This window comes from Micromys minutus (assembly GCF_963924665.1).
Source record: "Micromys minutus genome assembly, chromosome: 14".
Classification (NCBI taxonomy): domain Eukaryota; kingdom Metazoa; phylum Chordata; class Mammalia; order Rodentia; family Muridae; genus Micromys; species Micromys minutus.
The window spans coordinates 2,882,238-2,895,601 of record NC_137983.1 but is presented as its reverse complement, the minus strand read 5'-3'; the positions used below and the strand labels follow the sequence as shown (position 1 = coordinate 2,895,601).

The window sequence follows — 13,364 nt, the reverse complement described above, 5'->3', positions numbered from 1 at the left end:
GGGTTGTAGGGGTTTAGGGATGACAGGGAAAACGTTTCTGTCCTTGGGTGGCCGCTTGGCCTCTATGGCAGTTGCTCCCTTTCCTGATGGAGTGTCTTTCTCACTGCTGTGAATGAGACCAAGTTGAGAGAAACCTCAACCAGCACAGCACATAAAGCTCCTTGAGCACATCTCTAGGAGAGCTTGTGGTTCGAAGATCAAGGTCTTATAAGCAGCAGGGTTAGTTAGGTTGAAAAGGCAGAGGGGAGGAAAGGCTATGTGGTGACCCCTACCCACCACTGGGGACTCCTTAATCTGGACCCCAGAGGTGGCTTCTCTCAGAGGGGCTCAAAATGCCTCTTTGAACAGGCTCAGTCCTCCCTGCTTCCTGGGGTCCATCCCCTACGCAGCCCCTCATATCTCAGTGGCTATGATGTCCTCGTAGGGGATGTCAGCTCCCTCCAGGTCAATCTCAAAGGGCTCCCCTGCAACATCGCCACGGGACAGGTGCTGCAGGGCCTTCTCGAGACGCTGGTTGCGCTGGTACATAGCCAAGTAGCTCTGTTGCAGCTGCTTTTGGTACTGGATCACTTTCTCCTTCTCCTCCTTCCACACCAACCGTTCATGCTGGAACCCTGAGGACATCTGGTCATGGCCTTGCCTCTCCTCCTTCAGCTCGGCCCGCAGCCGCTCCAGCTCCCGCTGCAGAGCCGGGATGTCCTCTGAGAAAGTGAGCCCAACCCCTGGGGGCCCCAGGGGCGCGCCCTCGGCTCGTAGCTCCAGCAGCTCCTGCTCTAAAAGGTTCACCTTCTCCCTCAGCAGTTCCGCCTCGTTCTTCTTGCGCTGCAGTTCGTTCTCACAGACCTCCAGCTCCAGCCCCTTGGTGCGCAGGGCGCTCTCCAGGTCCTGCGTCTTCAACTCCATCCCCTCCAGCTTGCCCCTGGTGTCCTTCAGCTGTGCCTTCAGATTGAGGATCTCGCTGGCCTTAGCGTTCACCTCTATTTGGGATTCTTTGAGCTGTTGCTTCAGAAGAGAAATCTCACCTGACTTCTGGCACACCTGCCAAGGGTGGGGTGAGAAAGGGTGAGAATCAGTGCCCGAAGTGATTGGCATTATCTTTACCAAGATGACATCACCACTTCCTAAAGACTTCAGGCTGCCCCTGCCAAGACACCCCAAACACAGTTCTTGTGCATGCAGGCAACCTGGTTTTCTCGCATGCATTTCCAAGTGCCTACCTCATCCCCAGTTCAGGCTCCACATGCCAGTCTGTGCCCAAACCCAAGGTTATATGCAACTCAGTGGTCACCTGCTTGCTTTAGCCACTGCTCCAACCTCGACCACCTACCTTTAATACCAGGGAGCAAACGCCTGAACGTCACCACTGCATGTACCTACCCTGCATTCATCTCTGGGTAGGACCATTTCACCTTGTCCTGCTATACCCACAAAGCCATATAACCTGGCCACACATGTCCACTATCCATCTGCCAAACAATTGTGGTATTTCTCCCTTCCTGGCTTCTCCACCACTTCAACACCCACTGGCCATCAAAGTTCGGCCAAGAGCACATTTAAGTCAGTTGCATCTCTGGGACCTTGGCACTTGGAGGTCATAAGCATTATTTGGGGTCATGATATGGTTTGGAGTGATGGTATACACCGGCCTTTACATATCAAGCCTGTCTCAGATAACTCCTCCCACGTCTGACTAAAAAAGAAAACATGAAAGAAAAAGGTTTTTTTTGTTTTGTTTTTTATTTTTAAAAAAGTGCATGAGAGAAACCCTGGGTTTGATTCCCATTATAAGTCAAAAGAGAGAAGGAAAAAAAAAAGAGAAAGAAGGAAAAAAAAGAGAAAAGAAAAAAAAAAAAAAAAAAAAAAGGACCGGGCCCTGGCACTAGAGGACCCTTAGCACCACCTTGTAGTCCCTTTTCATCTCCCACCAAGGCTCCCTCTTTACTCCTAGTGTAGGACAACACTTGGCCTCACCACCATAGCTAGAGCCCAGAACTTCTTGACACTGCCAAATACAGACCTCAAATGTCTCTCAAAGCCCAGATGTTAAAGTTTCCCAGTGGCACCACTGAGAGGTAGACGGCAGAACCTCTAAGAAGTTAGGCCTAGTGGAAGGTGTTCAGGTCAACAGCCCTTGAAGGGGATTGTCGGATTCTGAACCCATCTTTCTTTTCACCTTTGCTTCCTGGCCCTGAGGGGACACTTGTGTGGCCACATGTTCCCAGTGATATGTTACTTCATCACAGGCCCAAAGCAGCAGGGTCTGTTAGCCAATCGATCATGAAGTGAAGCCGCTGATGTGAGGCAGAATAAACTCTTGTTGTCAATAGCATATCTTGTGCACTTTGTTACAGTGACACACAAACACACCTTGAGTGACACACCACACCTACATTAGTGGACAGAGGGGTCAGGGCAGAGTTGCATTAGAGCACAGGCTCTGAATCCGGATCAGATGTGTGATGCAGACACACATTAGCACGGAGACAACAAGCCATTAAAACTCTGGGGACAGTCATGGTGCAGTGGCTCACAGGATAAACACATTTGTCTCCAACCCTGATGAGTTCCATCCCTGAGACCCACATTTGGACAGTTGACCTCTGACCGCCACATTTGGGCTGTAGCATGCACACACCCCCTCCCCAGATAAATAATAAAAATGTGAACTTCTGGTCCATATTCTTACAGTGGAACCTTAGCGTCTATCTTTTATATGTATAAGATGCTAGCCAAACCACATAGCCAGCAATCATAATCTGTGTCAGTTTCTTTAATTGGAAACTGAAAAACTGGAACATTCCTACATCTCAGTGAGGATAGGAATAGCTGGAAGAATATAGCATTTTCTACAGTCTCTGTGAATTAATGGGTTTATAACAATATTTCTGTCATGATTTATTACCCTTTCATTATTATTACTGATGTTTTGCTAAGTGTACTGATTAGCCACGGCGGGAACAAGACAGGGCCACAAGGATAAATGACAAAGGCCAACACTCACTACTCATCTCTGAGATGCACAAAAGGTTCCTTTCTTCACCTTTCTTGTGACTACTTGTCACTTTACAGGGTGAGGACAGGAAGCTCCTAGCCGTGAGGGTTATGTGCTGATAGAGGACACGCCGTCCAGTCCTGGTGGTGGCCCATATGAACAGAACGATTACGTAAAGAGAAGTGTGGCGTGAGCGACGGCCAGTGGGAGTGTGTGTGAGCTCTGACTGCTCTCCAGACTCACAGGACCCATCCCAAAGTGACTGAAGGGCCGAGGAAATACATCAGTGATAGAGCGCTTTTCTAACCCTAGTATCAAACAAAACAAAACAATAAAACCTGGCCCCCCAAGTCTGACCATGTATTTGTCTTTTTTCTTCCACCCCTGTGTTTAAATTTCAGCCGACCCAGTAGCAAAGAAGGGCAATTCCACCACTGAGACCTACACTAATGGCTACAGTCAGGACTGTTCCCCAAAGCATCAAATAGGCCTAAACCTTCTCTCAGGTCCTCAGGCCAGACACACAGGTGTCTCTGCTAAGTGAGGTGAGCCCTTAGGCAGCCTGGCCGGGCCTCCCTTGTCTGGGTTTTGGCTTTCCTACCCGAGACTAGGCTCCTGCGTCCAACGACTGAGGGCCGTGAGGACAGCGCACAGAGCTGGCTCAGCAGCCCACACTAGCTCACTCAGGAGCCCCTTCCTGGGTCTAGCTGCGTTGGCCTGAGCGCTCGGCGTCCACACTGCTTTACCAGCCCGGCTGCAGTGGCCATCAGCAAAGCGCTAGCAGGGCTTTCCCTTCCATTCATTGCCTCACCTCCCACTGGGTCTCCTCCAGTGCAGGGGCGAAGTTGGTTTTCTCCCGCTCATAGGACCTCAGCTTGGTCTCCAGCAGGTCCTGCTCCTTCATGAGGCTCTCCAGCTCCTGCCTCAGCTGCCGTTTCTCCTGCTGCAGCTGTAAGACCTGCAGCTGCAGCAGCTGCTGGGTGCGCTGGCTCTTCTGGGAGGCTGCCTTCAGCCGGCCCTTAGGTTCCAGGCACTCCTGCTCCTCCCTAGTCCGCCGTGGCCGCTCCTCGAAGGACTGGCCGGAGGCAAACTCCTTCTCGTCGAAACTGCGCTGTAGCTTCTGTAGCGCAGTCTCCCGCTGCAGCAGCTTCTGCTCCAGCTCCTGGATGGCGCACTCGTCCGTGGACAGCGGGGAGCGCACGCAGGAGGAGCCCTTATCTACCTTGCCTGGGTGAGCCAGCTTGCTGCCCCCATCAGAGAAGGACAGGGCCTTCAGGCTCATCATATTGCTGTCCTGAAGGATGATACCTTGTGTGATGTTGTGAGCTGAACCCCCAAAGCGGCTGGTAGGCCCCACGGGGGTGACCAGAGGATCCAGCTGGTAGCTGCTGGTGGTGCTGTGGGTGGGCAGGCTGGACATGGAGTTCCGGCCTGAGTCAGACAGGGCTCCCGAGCACAGGCCTGGCTTCAGCTCCTGCTCCTTGGGCTTATCTGGAGGCACGGGATGAAGCTGGTGGCTGGCGCTCTCAGGTGACGAGTGGAGGATGGCACCTGACCGTGGCAGCACAGGCTTGAAGGCAGTGGGCCTCACCGCCCCCTTGTCTGAACCCTGAGGAGGCAAAGGACCACACAGACTTCAGTGTCTCTTCCACACTCACCTTTTCTCACCGTGGCTGAGTACCTTTCTTGTGTACATGTGAGTATGGGTATACATACATGTGTGTGTATACACATGCCAATTACACACGGAGGTGGGAAGAACTTAGGGGGTCCTCTCCTTCCGATTGGTGGCAAGCCCTCAACGGCTGAGCTATTTCACCTACTTCACCTCTGAGGGGGCTGCAGGCAGTGGTGCCTAGATGCTATTCTCCATTCTCCACACTCACGTGGCACACAACTCCAGCTCAGGGGATCTGACACACGCTTCTGGCCTCTGTGGGTCCCAGGCACACACGTGGTGCACATATGTACACGTAGGTAGAAAACTCACTCATAAAATAAAATAAATCTTTCTAAGAAGGAGGAAGAGGAGGAGATGACAGTGACAATGACAAGACTCTGAAGGCTGGACATGATGACACACCCCTTTACAGGCATATAACCTGAGAAGCTGAGGCAGGAGATTTCTCTGTGTTCCATGAGTGCCAGGCAGGGCTACGTAGTGAGACCCTGTTTCAAACACACACACACACACACACACACACACACACACAACCTCTGTACCTAAGAAAGCATTCAGGCACTGTGCTAGTCACTGCCGCCTGGTCCCAGCCCTCTAGAGAGGTCAGATGGGGACTCAGGTATGGTGCAGTGAGGAGAGCTGACAGAGAAGCTCATCTCTTTCCTGCACTCCGCCTCTTCCACTGAGCCTAGCACAAGACTGTAAACCACTAACTGCTTCTAGTTCAGGTCATTTGGAATAACAATCCTGAAACTCGCCATCTCCCTCAGTGGACGACTCTGCCTGTCACAGAAACTCTGCACAAACACCGGCATCTTTCTTATTCTAGCTGAATATTCCTGGTCCTAAGAAAATCCCAGATCTGAAGTGCTCCAGAATCTTCAAGTGTTTGAGTTCAGACAAGATGCTGAGAGTAGAAAAAAATACAGACATTAGGAGATTTCGTTTTGTGTATAAATTATTTAAAACATTGTACAGTCGGTGTGTGCCTCTGTGGGTCGGGTGATTGTTGGTTTTGGCTAGCTCGCTATGTCTGCGCAGATATCTCAGTCTGACAGACGGCACTCCTGCTCCCAAGCACCTCAGGTCAGCCTGCGCTTTAACACACAGAGCGGGCATGAAGACGTGGATGGTGAACTGTTTCTAACGTGCGGCAGCCGTGGGGCTTAAGAGGACCTGAAGACCGTGAGCTCTTTGTGGGCATTCCTCCTCATTCCATAAGAACAAAACCCCAGAGCCCTTCTTAGCCAGGGGTAAAACCCACAGGTAGGGCACAAGTGGGAACACTCACTTCCTTAAGGCTCCTAGAGCACCCTCACCTCCCGGTCCGGTCTCCCGGGTGATAAGGGAACCTCTGTGCCTCCCTGGCCTGTGAACTGGCTGCCATTTGGCCACCTGCGCCATGCAGGTTGTATCCCAGTAAAGCTCAGAAAAACTTAAATCTCCCCTCTGCCCTTTGCTGCAGGGCAAACCTAAGATTTCTGCTTCAGGGAGAGACTCTTGATTTCTGCAGCAAGGCCAAATACTTTCATTCCCACCAGTGCTGATCCTGCCTCTTGGAGATCAAGACACTTGGACATCAGGGTACCCATCCCTGCTGCCTCTCATCCAGTTGTAACTCCCCTTTCCACCCAAACACCTTTGTCCAAGAACCCCACTCACCATTTCCAGTTGACTGGAGAAGGGCATGAGCTTTGGTGAGGTGGCTGGATCAAAATCTCCTCCGGTCTGGCCCCCGATGTCCCCACTGGACAGTGCCGTATAGTCCGGGCGATGGGAGCCTCGGGCCTTCTGGCTGACTTTGATGTAGAAGAAGTCTTCGCTTTTTCCCATTTTGGAGCTGGACTTGCCGCGGCCCGAGTCCTGGGAGAAGCCAAACCTCAGCAGCCCATCCGAGTACCGATTGAGCTTCTTGAGGTGGGAGGATTTGCGCAACTTGTACTGTGAAGCACGGCAGTGCTTGCTGTGGAAACTGTGGCCCGAGATAAGGCTGCTCACACTGCCCATGGTGACATGTAACCAGGGTACAAGAGGGGCCTGGAGAGACGTAGCAGCAAAATGTAGTCCTGGCTCAGCCAGGGGACTGTGGTCAGAGCGAAAGCCTCTCAGAGCCTGGGAGAGCCATGGGCCTGGAAGAGACACAGAGAGGTCATAGATCTAGGCACAGTACTGTCACTAGGATGGTCTCAGAAGCGCTACGCCTATCAGGACATGGATGGTGGCCAGGTGTTCGTCAGATATGAGCAGGTCAGGTCGAGGCACTGTCCTACATATTGGGTCTCCAGTGGAAACTAGGGCATTGCATATGTCTGTGGGACTCGTTTGCAGTGTCAGACGGATAGACCGTCCATACCCAATCCACTGTTTCAAGTACTGTGCTAAGTACTCTCCCAATGTTTCAAGTACTGTGCTAAGTACTCTGTCAAGGAGAAGTCAGGATGCTCATGTATGGAGTCTGAGAGGAAGACGCAGTTCTGTGTGCCCAGGAAGCGACAGAGTTTAGATGCACCCTCAGTATTTACATATTAGAAACTTAGTCTCCAATGCCATATGGTAAAGTGTGTGGAAATGAGATTTGAACTCACTAAGATCAGATGAAGTCTCGACGCAGGGGGCCTAATGACAGCACTAGTGGCTCTGTAGGAGGAAGGAGCTCCAGGTGATGACACAGAGCTATAATCCCAGCACGTGGAAGGTAGAGACAGGAGGATGGAGCGTTCAGGGCTGGTGTGTGTCAAATTAAAGACGGGAAAACCTAGGCTACATCATAGTAAGAACCTGTCTTCTTAGAAAAGGAGAAAGGGAATGGGGAGGAAGGCGGCGAGCAGGAGGAACAGGAGCAGAAAAGACACAGTCGGATCCTTGCTCTATCTGAAATGTATGCCCTGTGCACCCCATCCTGGGTGCCACTCAAAAAACACCCCCCTTGACAAGACTTGACCAGATGTGAATGTCCTCCCCTTCTTGAACTTCTTAGGCTGTGAACTGAATATGCCTATATTCTTTATAAAGTATCCTGTTTATGGTCCTCTGTTATAGCAACGGTAATGTCAGAGTTGCATGAGACGAGACCTTCAGAAACTGAGGAGCAAGCCATGGGAATCTGAGAAGTAGTTTCAAGAAGCTACAGGTACAAAAGGCCTGAGTGCTTGAGGTAGAGAGAGCTCCCCGGGACCAGCTGGGACCTCATCCTGGAGGCAGGGTTGGCAGAGTAGCTGGAGAAGTAGCATCAGGCAGAGAATCCGCCGGAAGCAGGGAGTTTGGGCAACCACAAGGATTTTGGCTTGACTGAGACAGAAAGGCGTGTGAATGATGTAAGCAAGGGGCAACTTCATCTCCTGGGCTGTGGAAGGCCACCATGGCATCTGGGTAAGCAGGCTGCTGAGGGGCCCAGCTGTTTGAGTGACTAATTCCGTTGGGAGAATCTGGGAACTGTTCTAGATGTACTTTGAAGGCTGGTCTGATAGCATTTGCTGATGGATTTGGTAAAATGAGTGAGAGAAAGAGAAGTCAAGAGGGGGTCTGGGACTCTGGGAGGCTGGAGAATGTAGCCCATTGATAATGTAACTGTCTTTGGCAACAGAGATGATACTCTGGGAGACACTGAAACAAAGAATCCCAATAATTAAAATTTCCCTGGGAATCTTAGCAGCAGGGGCGGAGGGATCAAATTATTGGAGCACTGTGCACAAGAGACTGAGCCCATGATAATGGGCAGGACCACACCTTTTACCAGGGATGCTTAATTAAGTATATACCCCAGCCTCTAGTCAAACCTCAGACCAGTTACTCCGAAGATAGACTTGGAAAAGGAGAGTCACTCCTCGTGCAATCCTCCTCTCGGCACACCCACACAAAACCTCCTCTCTCTGATTGCTTTCACTAGTGCTTATCTCTTTAATGGCTACACGGAGGACGGACGAGGCTAGACCCTAGCTGAGGATAGATGAGGCTAGACCCTAGCTTATAGGGACTGCCAGAGACCAGGCTCTCATTCAATATTCCATAAACAGCTGGGGCTGTTACCTAGCAAGCACAAAGACCTGGGTCTATCCCTAGGATACACATGCTTGCACAGCACACACACCATACACACACCACACACACCACATACACACACACCACACATACACACACTACACACACACACCCACACACACCACACATACACACACACACATACCACACACACACACCACACACACACACACCACACATACCACACACACACACCACACACACACACACACACCACACACACATACACACACACACACACACATACACAACACACCACATACACACACACCACACATACACACACTACACACACACACCCACACACACCACACACACATACCACACACACACACCACACATACGCACACCACACACACACACACCACACACACACACAACACATACACACACACATACACACCACACAGGGAAAAGAACAAAGGGAACGAGAGAAAGAAAGCAAATAAATAAGCCCAAGAATTAGAATTTTTTAAAATGTCATTGTTTTTATGGAGCAGGGAGGGAAGGAGGAGAGAGGGAGGGAGGGAGAGAGACAGCAGAAGGTGAAACCACTCATTTCCAAAAGGTAGTGAGGCTACAATACAGGGGGAAGATGTACTTCTGGGTCAGAAGATAAGAGGTTGAACCCAGGGAAAAGTGACAACCAGCTCCCTAAGACACACAAGGCAGAACGGGAGCATCGTGTGCGCCGGTGCAGAGGCTTAGGCTAATTACTATGGGATTCAGAATCCCAGAACCCATGTAAGTATAGGGCGGGTTTGGTGATCCACCTGTAATTTTGGTGCTTAGGAAGATCCTCAGAGCCACCTGACTAGAACCAACAAGCCCAAGGTTCAAGTTGGAGACCTTGTTTCAATAGGGACAGGCAGAACTTGGATCAAGACACATGACATCAACGTCTAGCCTCCTTGCACATATGGGCTCTTATATATAAGTGTGCCCATAAACATGTGAACACAAAAACGTATATACACGGAGAACACACATATCCACGCCAACAAAACCAAACAAAACACCTTCCCCCCCAAATAACAAAACTCCAAAAGATGTGAAGAGCCCCAGCTACATTCTCTGGTCACCATGCCTTCTCGGCCTTGATAGGCTGCAACCCTGCCAAACTCCCCTAAGTAGATCCTGCCAGGGCTCTGGTGCAGCGACCAGGAGGTAAGAGATAAATATTCTGAACAGACTTGTTCATGGCTCTGCTGGGCCTGCGTTCTCCTCTCACCTGGCTCTTGAATCGAAGGTGAGATGGTCAAAGCTTTTCTCCGCTTGTTTGTCACACACATCGCAAACACTGTACGTCTACACGGCAACCCCTTCACAGTGAACCGTAGGCTCCTCTCCACATTCTGCATCTGTCACTGACATCCCAAGAAACAGACCCGCGGCTTCTCTCTGTGCACTGAGCACAAGAGGCTTTGTCCACTTAGGGCATGTTCACTGGCTGTTGGCCAGCCCAGTCTTCTTAGGGCTCCAGGTAAATCACACTCATCTCTCGTTCTCAGCTCACCTCCTGTTACCTTAGAAAAGCACAACCTGGAGCTGGGGAGGTTGCTCAGTGGTTAGAGCACTGACTGCTCTTCCAGAGGTTCTGAGTTCAATTCCCAGCAACCACATGGTGGCTCACAACCATCTGTAATGGGATCTGACGGCCTCTTCTGGTGTGTCTGAAGACAGGGATAGTGTTCTCACATATATAAAATAAATAAGTGAATCTTTAAAAGAAAAAAAAAGAAAGGCACAGCCCCTTGGCAGCTTTCTGGTAACCCATCCACTTATTTCCCACACTTAACATTATTTTCTAATGTTCGCTTGAGCTTATAACAGTCTTACTGTAAAATGAAGTCTACGGCACATATCTCTGCCAGGATTTGAATTCAGTGGACTGTATCTGTGACTTCCAGAACAAAACAAAGGGAGATTAGTCAGCAGCTCAGAGAGCTCGGTCAGTCAGCCCACTCCTGAGCAAGGCACGGCTAGAACCTTAGGTCTGCATGTCACCGTCTGTTAGATAAACAGAGATTCATGCTACCACATGCTGCTGGGATGTTTGGTTCCTGTACCAGTGACCGAGGTGAATCCCTGGGGTTGAGAAAGAGACTAAAGGAGAAAGTGAGCGATTCCTTTACGTACCAATACCAAGATGGTTCCAGGCGCTCGCTCTGGGTGGCGGCCTGGGTAACTCACTGTGCCCAAGTTTTGTGCTGGGTGTTCAGAATTGGAAGGAGTCAAAGAATATTAGGAGTAAAGGGGGTGGGTGGACAAAGTGTCCAAGAACAGCAGGCCCGCCCATTATCCCATACATTCTTCACCCCACCCTGAGGTCTTAACACTCGGGGAGCTGTAAAGTTCAAGGTTACCCTGGTTACCCTTGAAAGCTTATTCCTCCCTAAGTGTCTAGACTTGTTCTACTGTCAGCTCAGAGAACATTCTGGCAAAGGTGGTTGTGATTCAGCCTATTCTCACTTAGTCCCAGCAGACTTGCTACCTCTCTCCTCTAAAAGGACAGGGCAAAGATGCACCTTCCAAAGCATTTGAAGTAAGTCTTCACTGGCCAAGAAGAAAAGCAAGGACCACCAAGATCTTAGGAGACTTTGGATTGGAAAGAAGAGGGAAGAAACCTCTCTAAATGTGGTAGGGTAGCCTAGACCACATGAGCTCTTAGAAACTCACAGATGAGTTCCTGTTAGCAGAAGACATCTCCCTCCTCCAGCTTCAGCCTGCCCTGAGTCTCACTGCAGTACAGGTGAGAACGGGGTGAGAAAACCCCTGCTGCTCCTTCTCCACCCTTGTTCTGTTCCCATCCGAAGGAAATCAGGGCAGAAGCAGACGTGATTTGTTCCTGTTTATCCCCTTCCAGAAAGTGGAAGGAGAGGTATGGAGTTGAAAGAGATTGCCTGAACTCCAAAGCAACTTCCCACAGAGTAACGTCACGGCCCTGCCCATAACATACATAAGTGTCACAGCCTTGCCCTTAACATACATAAGTGTCTCAGCCCTGCCCATAACATACAGGAGCGCCAGGCTTAGGGGAAAGGTTCTAGGCATCCATGCATTCATATCCTTTCCTCTCCCCAACACAGCCAGAGACGTCGGTGGCCGAATTCAGGATGAGCAGACCCCAGCTGCCCCGCTTGGTTCTCTTTTCCATGGCTACCCACTCTTCTACGGGATGGGGTTCTGGCTAGAGGAGTGAGGTAGGTGAGAACAAATCAGCTTCTGGTCTGACAACTCAGCCACACCACAAACCTTCTTGCTGTTTTCAGGAACAGCTGTCAAAGATACTGTGTGAGAAGTGCCCAATGTTGCAACTTGGGGTCCCACATTCCTGAATCAATCCAAGCTACGAAACAGGCAGAGACCAGGGTACAAAACTCACTTCTCACCGTCATGACTGCAGAGCCATATGTCTTCCCTGGGCTCAGCTTCCAATCACAACATGAGGCTGAACTTGATTCACTTTTGTGTTTTTAGGCTTTCTTAAGAACTTAATATGAATTACTGTACCCTTGTCAGAAAAATTCTCCTGGATAAGTCTTCTGAGTGTCCCGTTGCCACTAATGCCCACCCTTTGATTGGCTTAGTTTAAATACATGAATACATCCAGCTCTGAGAGCTTCAGTAAGAACTTTAGAGAGAAAGTGTGGCCTTGGATTACGGACTTGACTTTTCTGCTTCCCTCTAGGGACTGGAAATTTGGTAGATGAGAGCAAGGGGAGGGTGAACAGGCCAAGAAAATACATGACCTCAGTTCCTGCACAACTTCAGGCCCAGCTGCTGAGTTCCCAAGATGAGGGCATGTTTGAAACTGACTTCCAAAGGAATGCCAGCACAGTTTTTTAAAAACATTGAAACACAAAATTAACACAAGTGGGTGAAAAGCCTAAAAGAAGATCTAATTGAGTTCCCAGAACCAACATTGTGGCTCATAGCAATCTGTAATTCCAGTTCTGGGCCATTCAACACCTTCTTCTGACCTCTAAGGGTACCAGAGAAGCACAAAGTACTCTCTCTCTCTCTCTCTCTCTCTCTCTCTCTCTCTCTCTCTCTCTCTCTCTCTTTCTCTTTCTCTTCTCCTCTCTCACTCTTCAAAACACTCATTCACAGGGAATGAATCTTTTGCTCTTCTTGTTGTTTGTTTTATTTATTTATTTATTTATTTTGTTATTGTTGCTTTTCAAGACAGGGTTTCTCTGTGCAGCCCTGGCTGTCCTGGAACTCATTCCGTAGTCTAGGCTGGCCTGGAACTCAGATTCCCCTTCCTCTGCCTCCTGCTGGCTGGAATCAAAAGCACATACTACGACCTCTACCACTCAACTCAGATAATAAACATTAAAATCAAACAGAAAAATCCTAACTCAACCACTCCATGAAGTATTGACAATTGTTAAAATGCTGGTTTCAGAACTAAAACCGGGCAGGGTTGAACTCCATCCCACATTTTCCCCAACTCCTTACCCCAAGCTCTCTCCACAAAGGAATTTCACAGGAACGTGTTTGTATCATAAAACATTTTAACATAGTGTGTATGAATGCTTGTGGCTCTGACACAGGTGGGAGACACTGACACAGTGCTAGGTCTCTGCTCACACCTGGCCTTTGTGCTGCCAAACCTCTCCTATATGTGACAATTGACACATACATGGG

At 49.8% G+C, this 13,364-nt stretch overlaps 1 protein-coding gene across 1 annotated transcript in view; it reads right to left on the bottom strand.

Annotated features, from left to right (window-relative positions):
* Positions 1-229: 229 nt before the first annotated feature.
* Positions 230-13,364, bottom strand: part of LZTS1 (leucine zipper tumor suppressor 1) — a 49,031-nt gene continuing 35,896 nt past the window's right edge. Inside the window, exons 2-4 of the mRNA XM_080928845.1 lie at positions 6,336-6,802; positions 3,804-4,601; positions 230-1,038 (exon numbers count right to left, since the gene is read on the bottom strand). Coding sequence (XP_080784971.1) covers positions 394-1,038; positions 3,804-4,601; positions 6,336-6,680 — 1,788 coding nt within the window. The 5' untranslated portion in view covers positions 6,681-6,802 and the 3' untranslated portion in view covers positions 230-393. The remainder of the gene's footprint in view (positions 1,039-3,803; positions 4,602-6,335; positions 6,803-13,364) is intronic.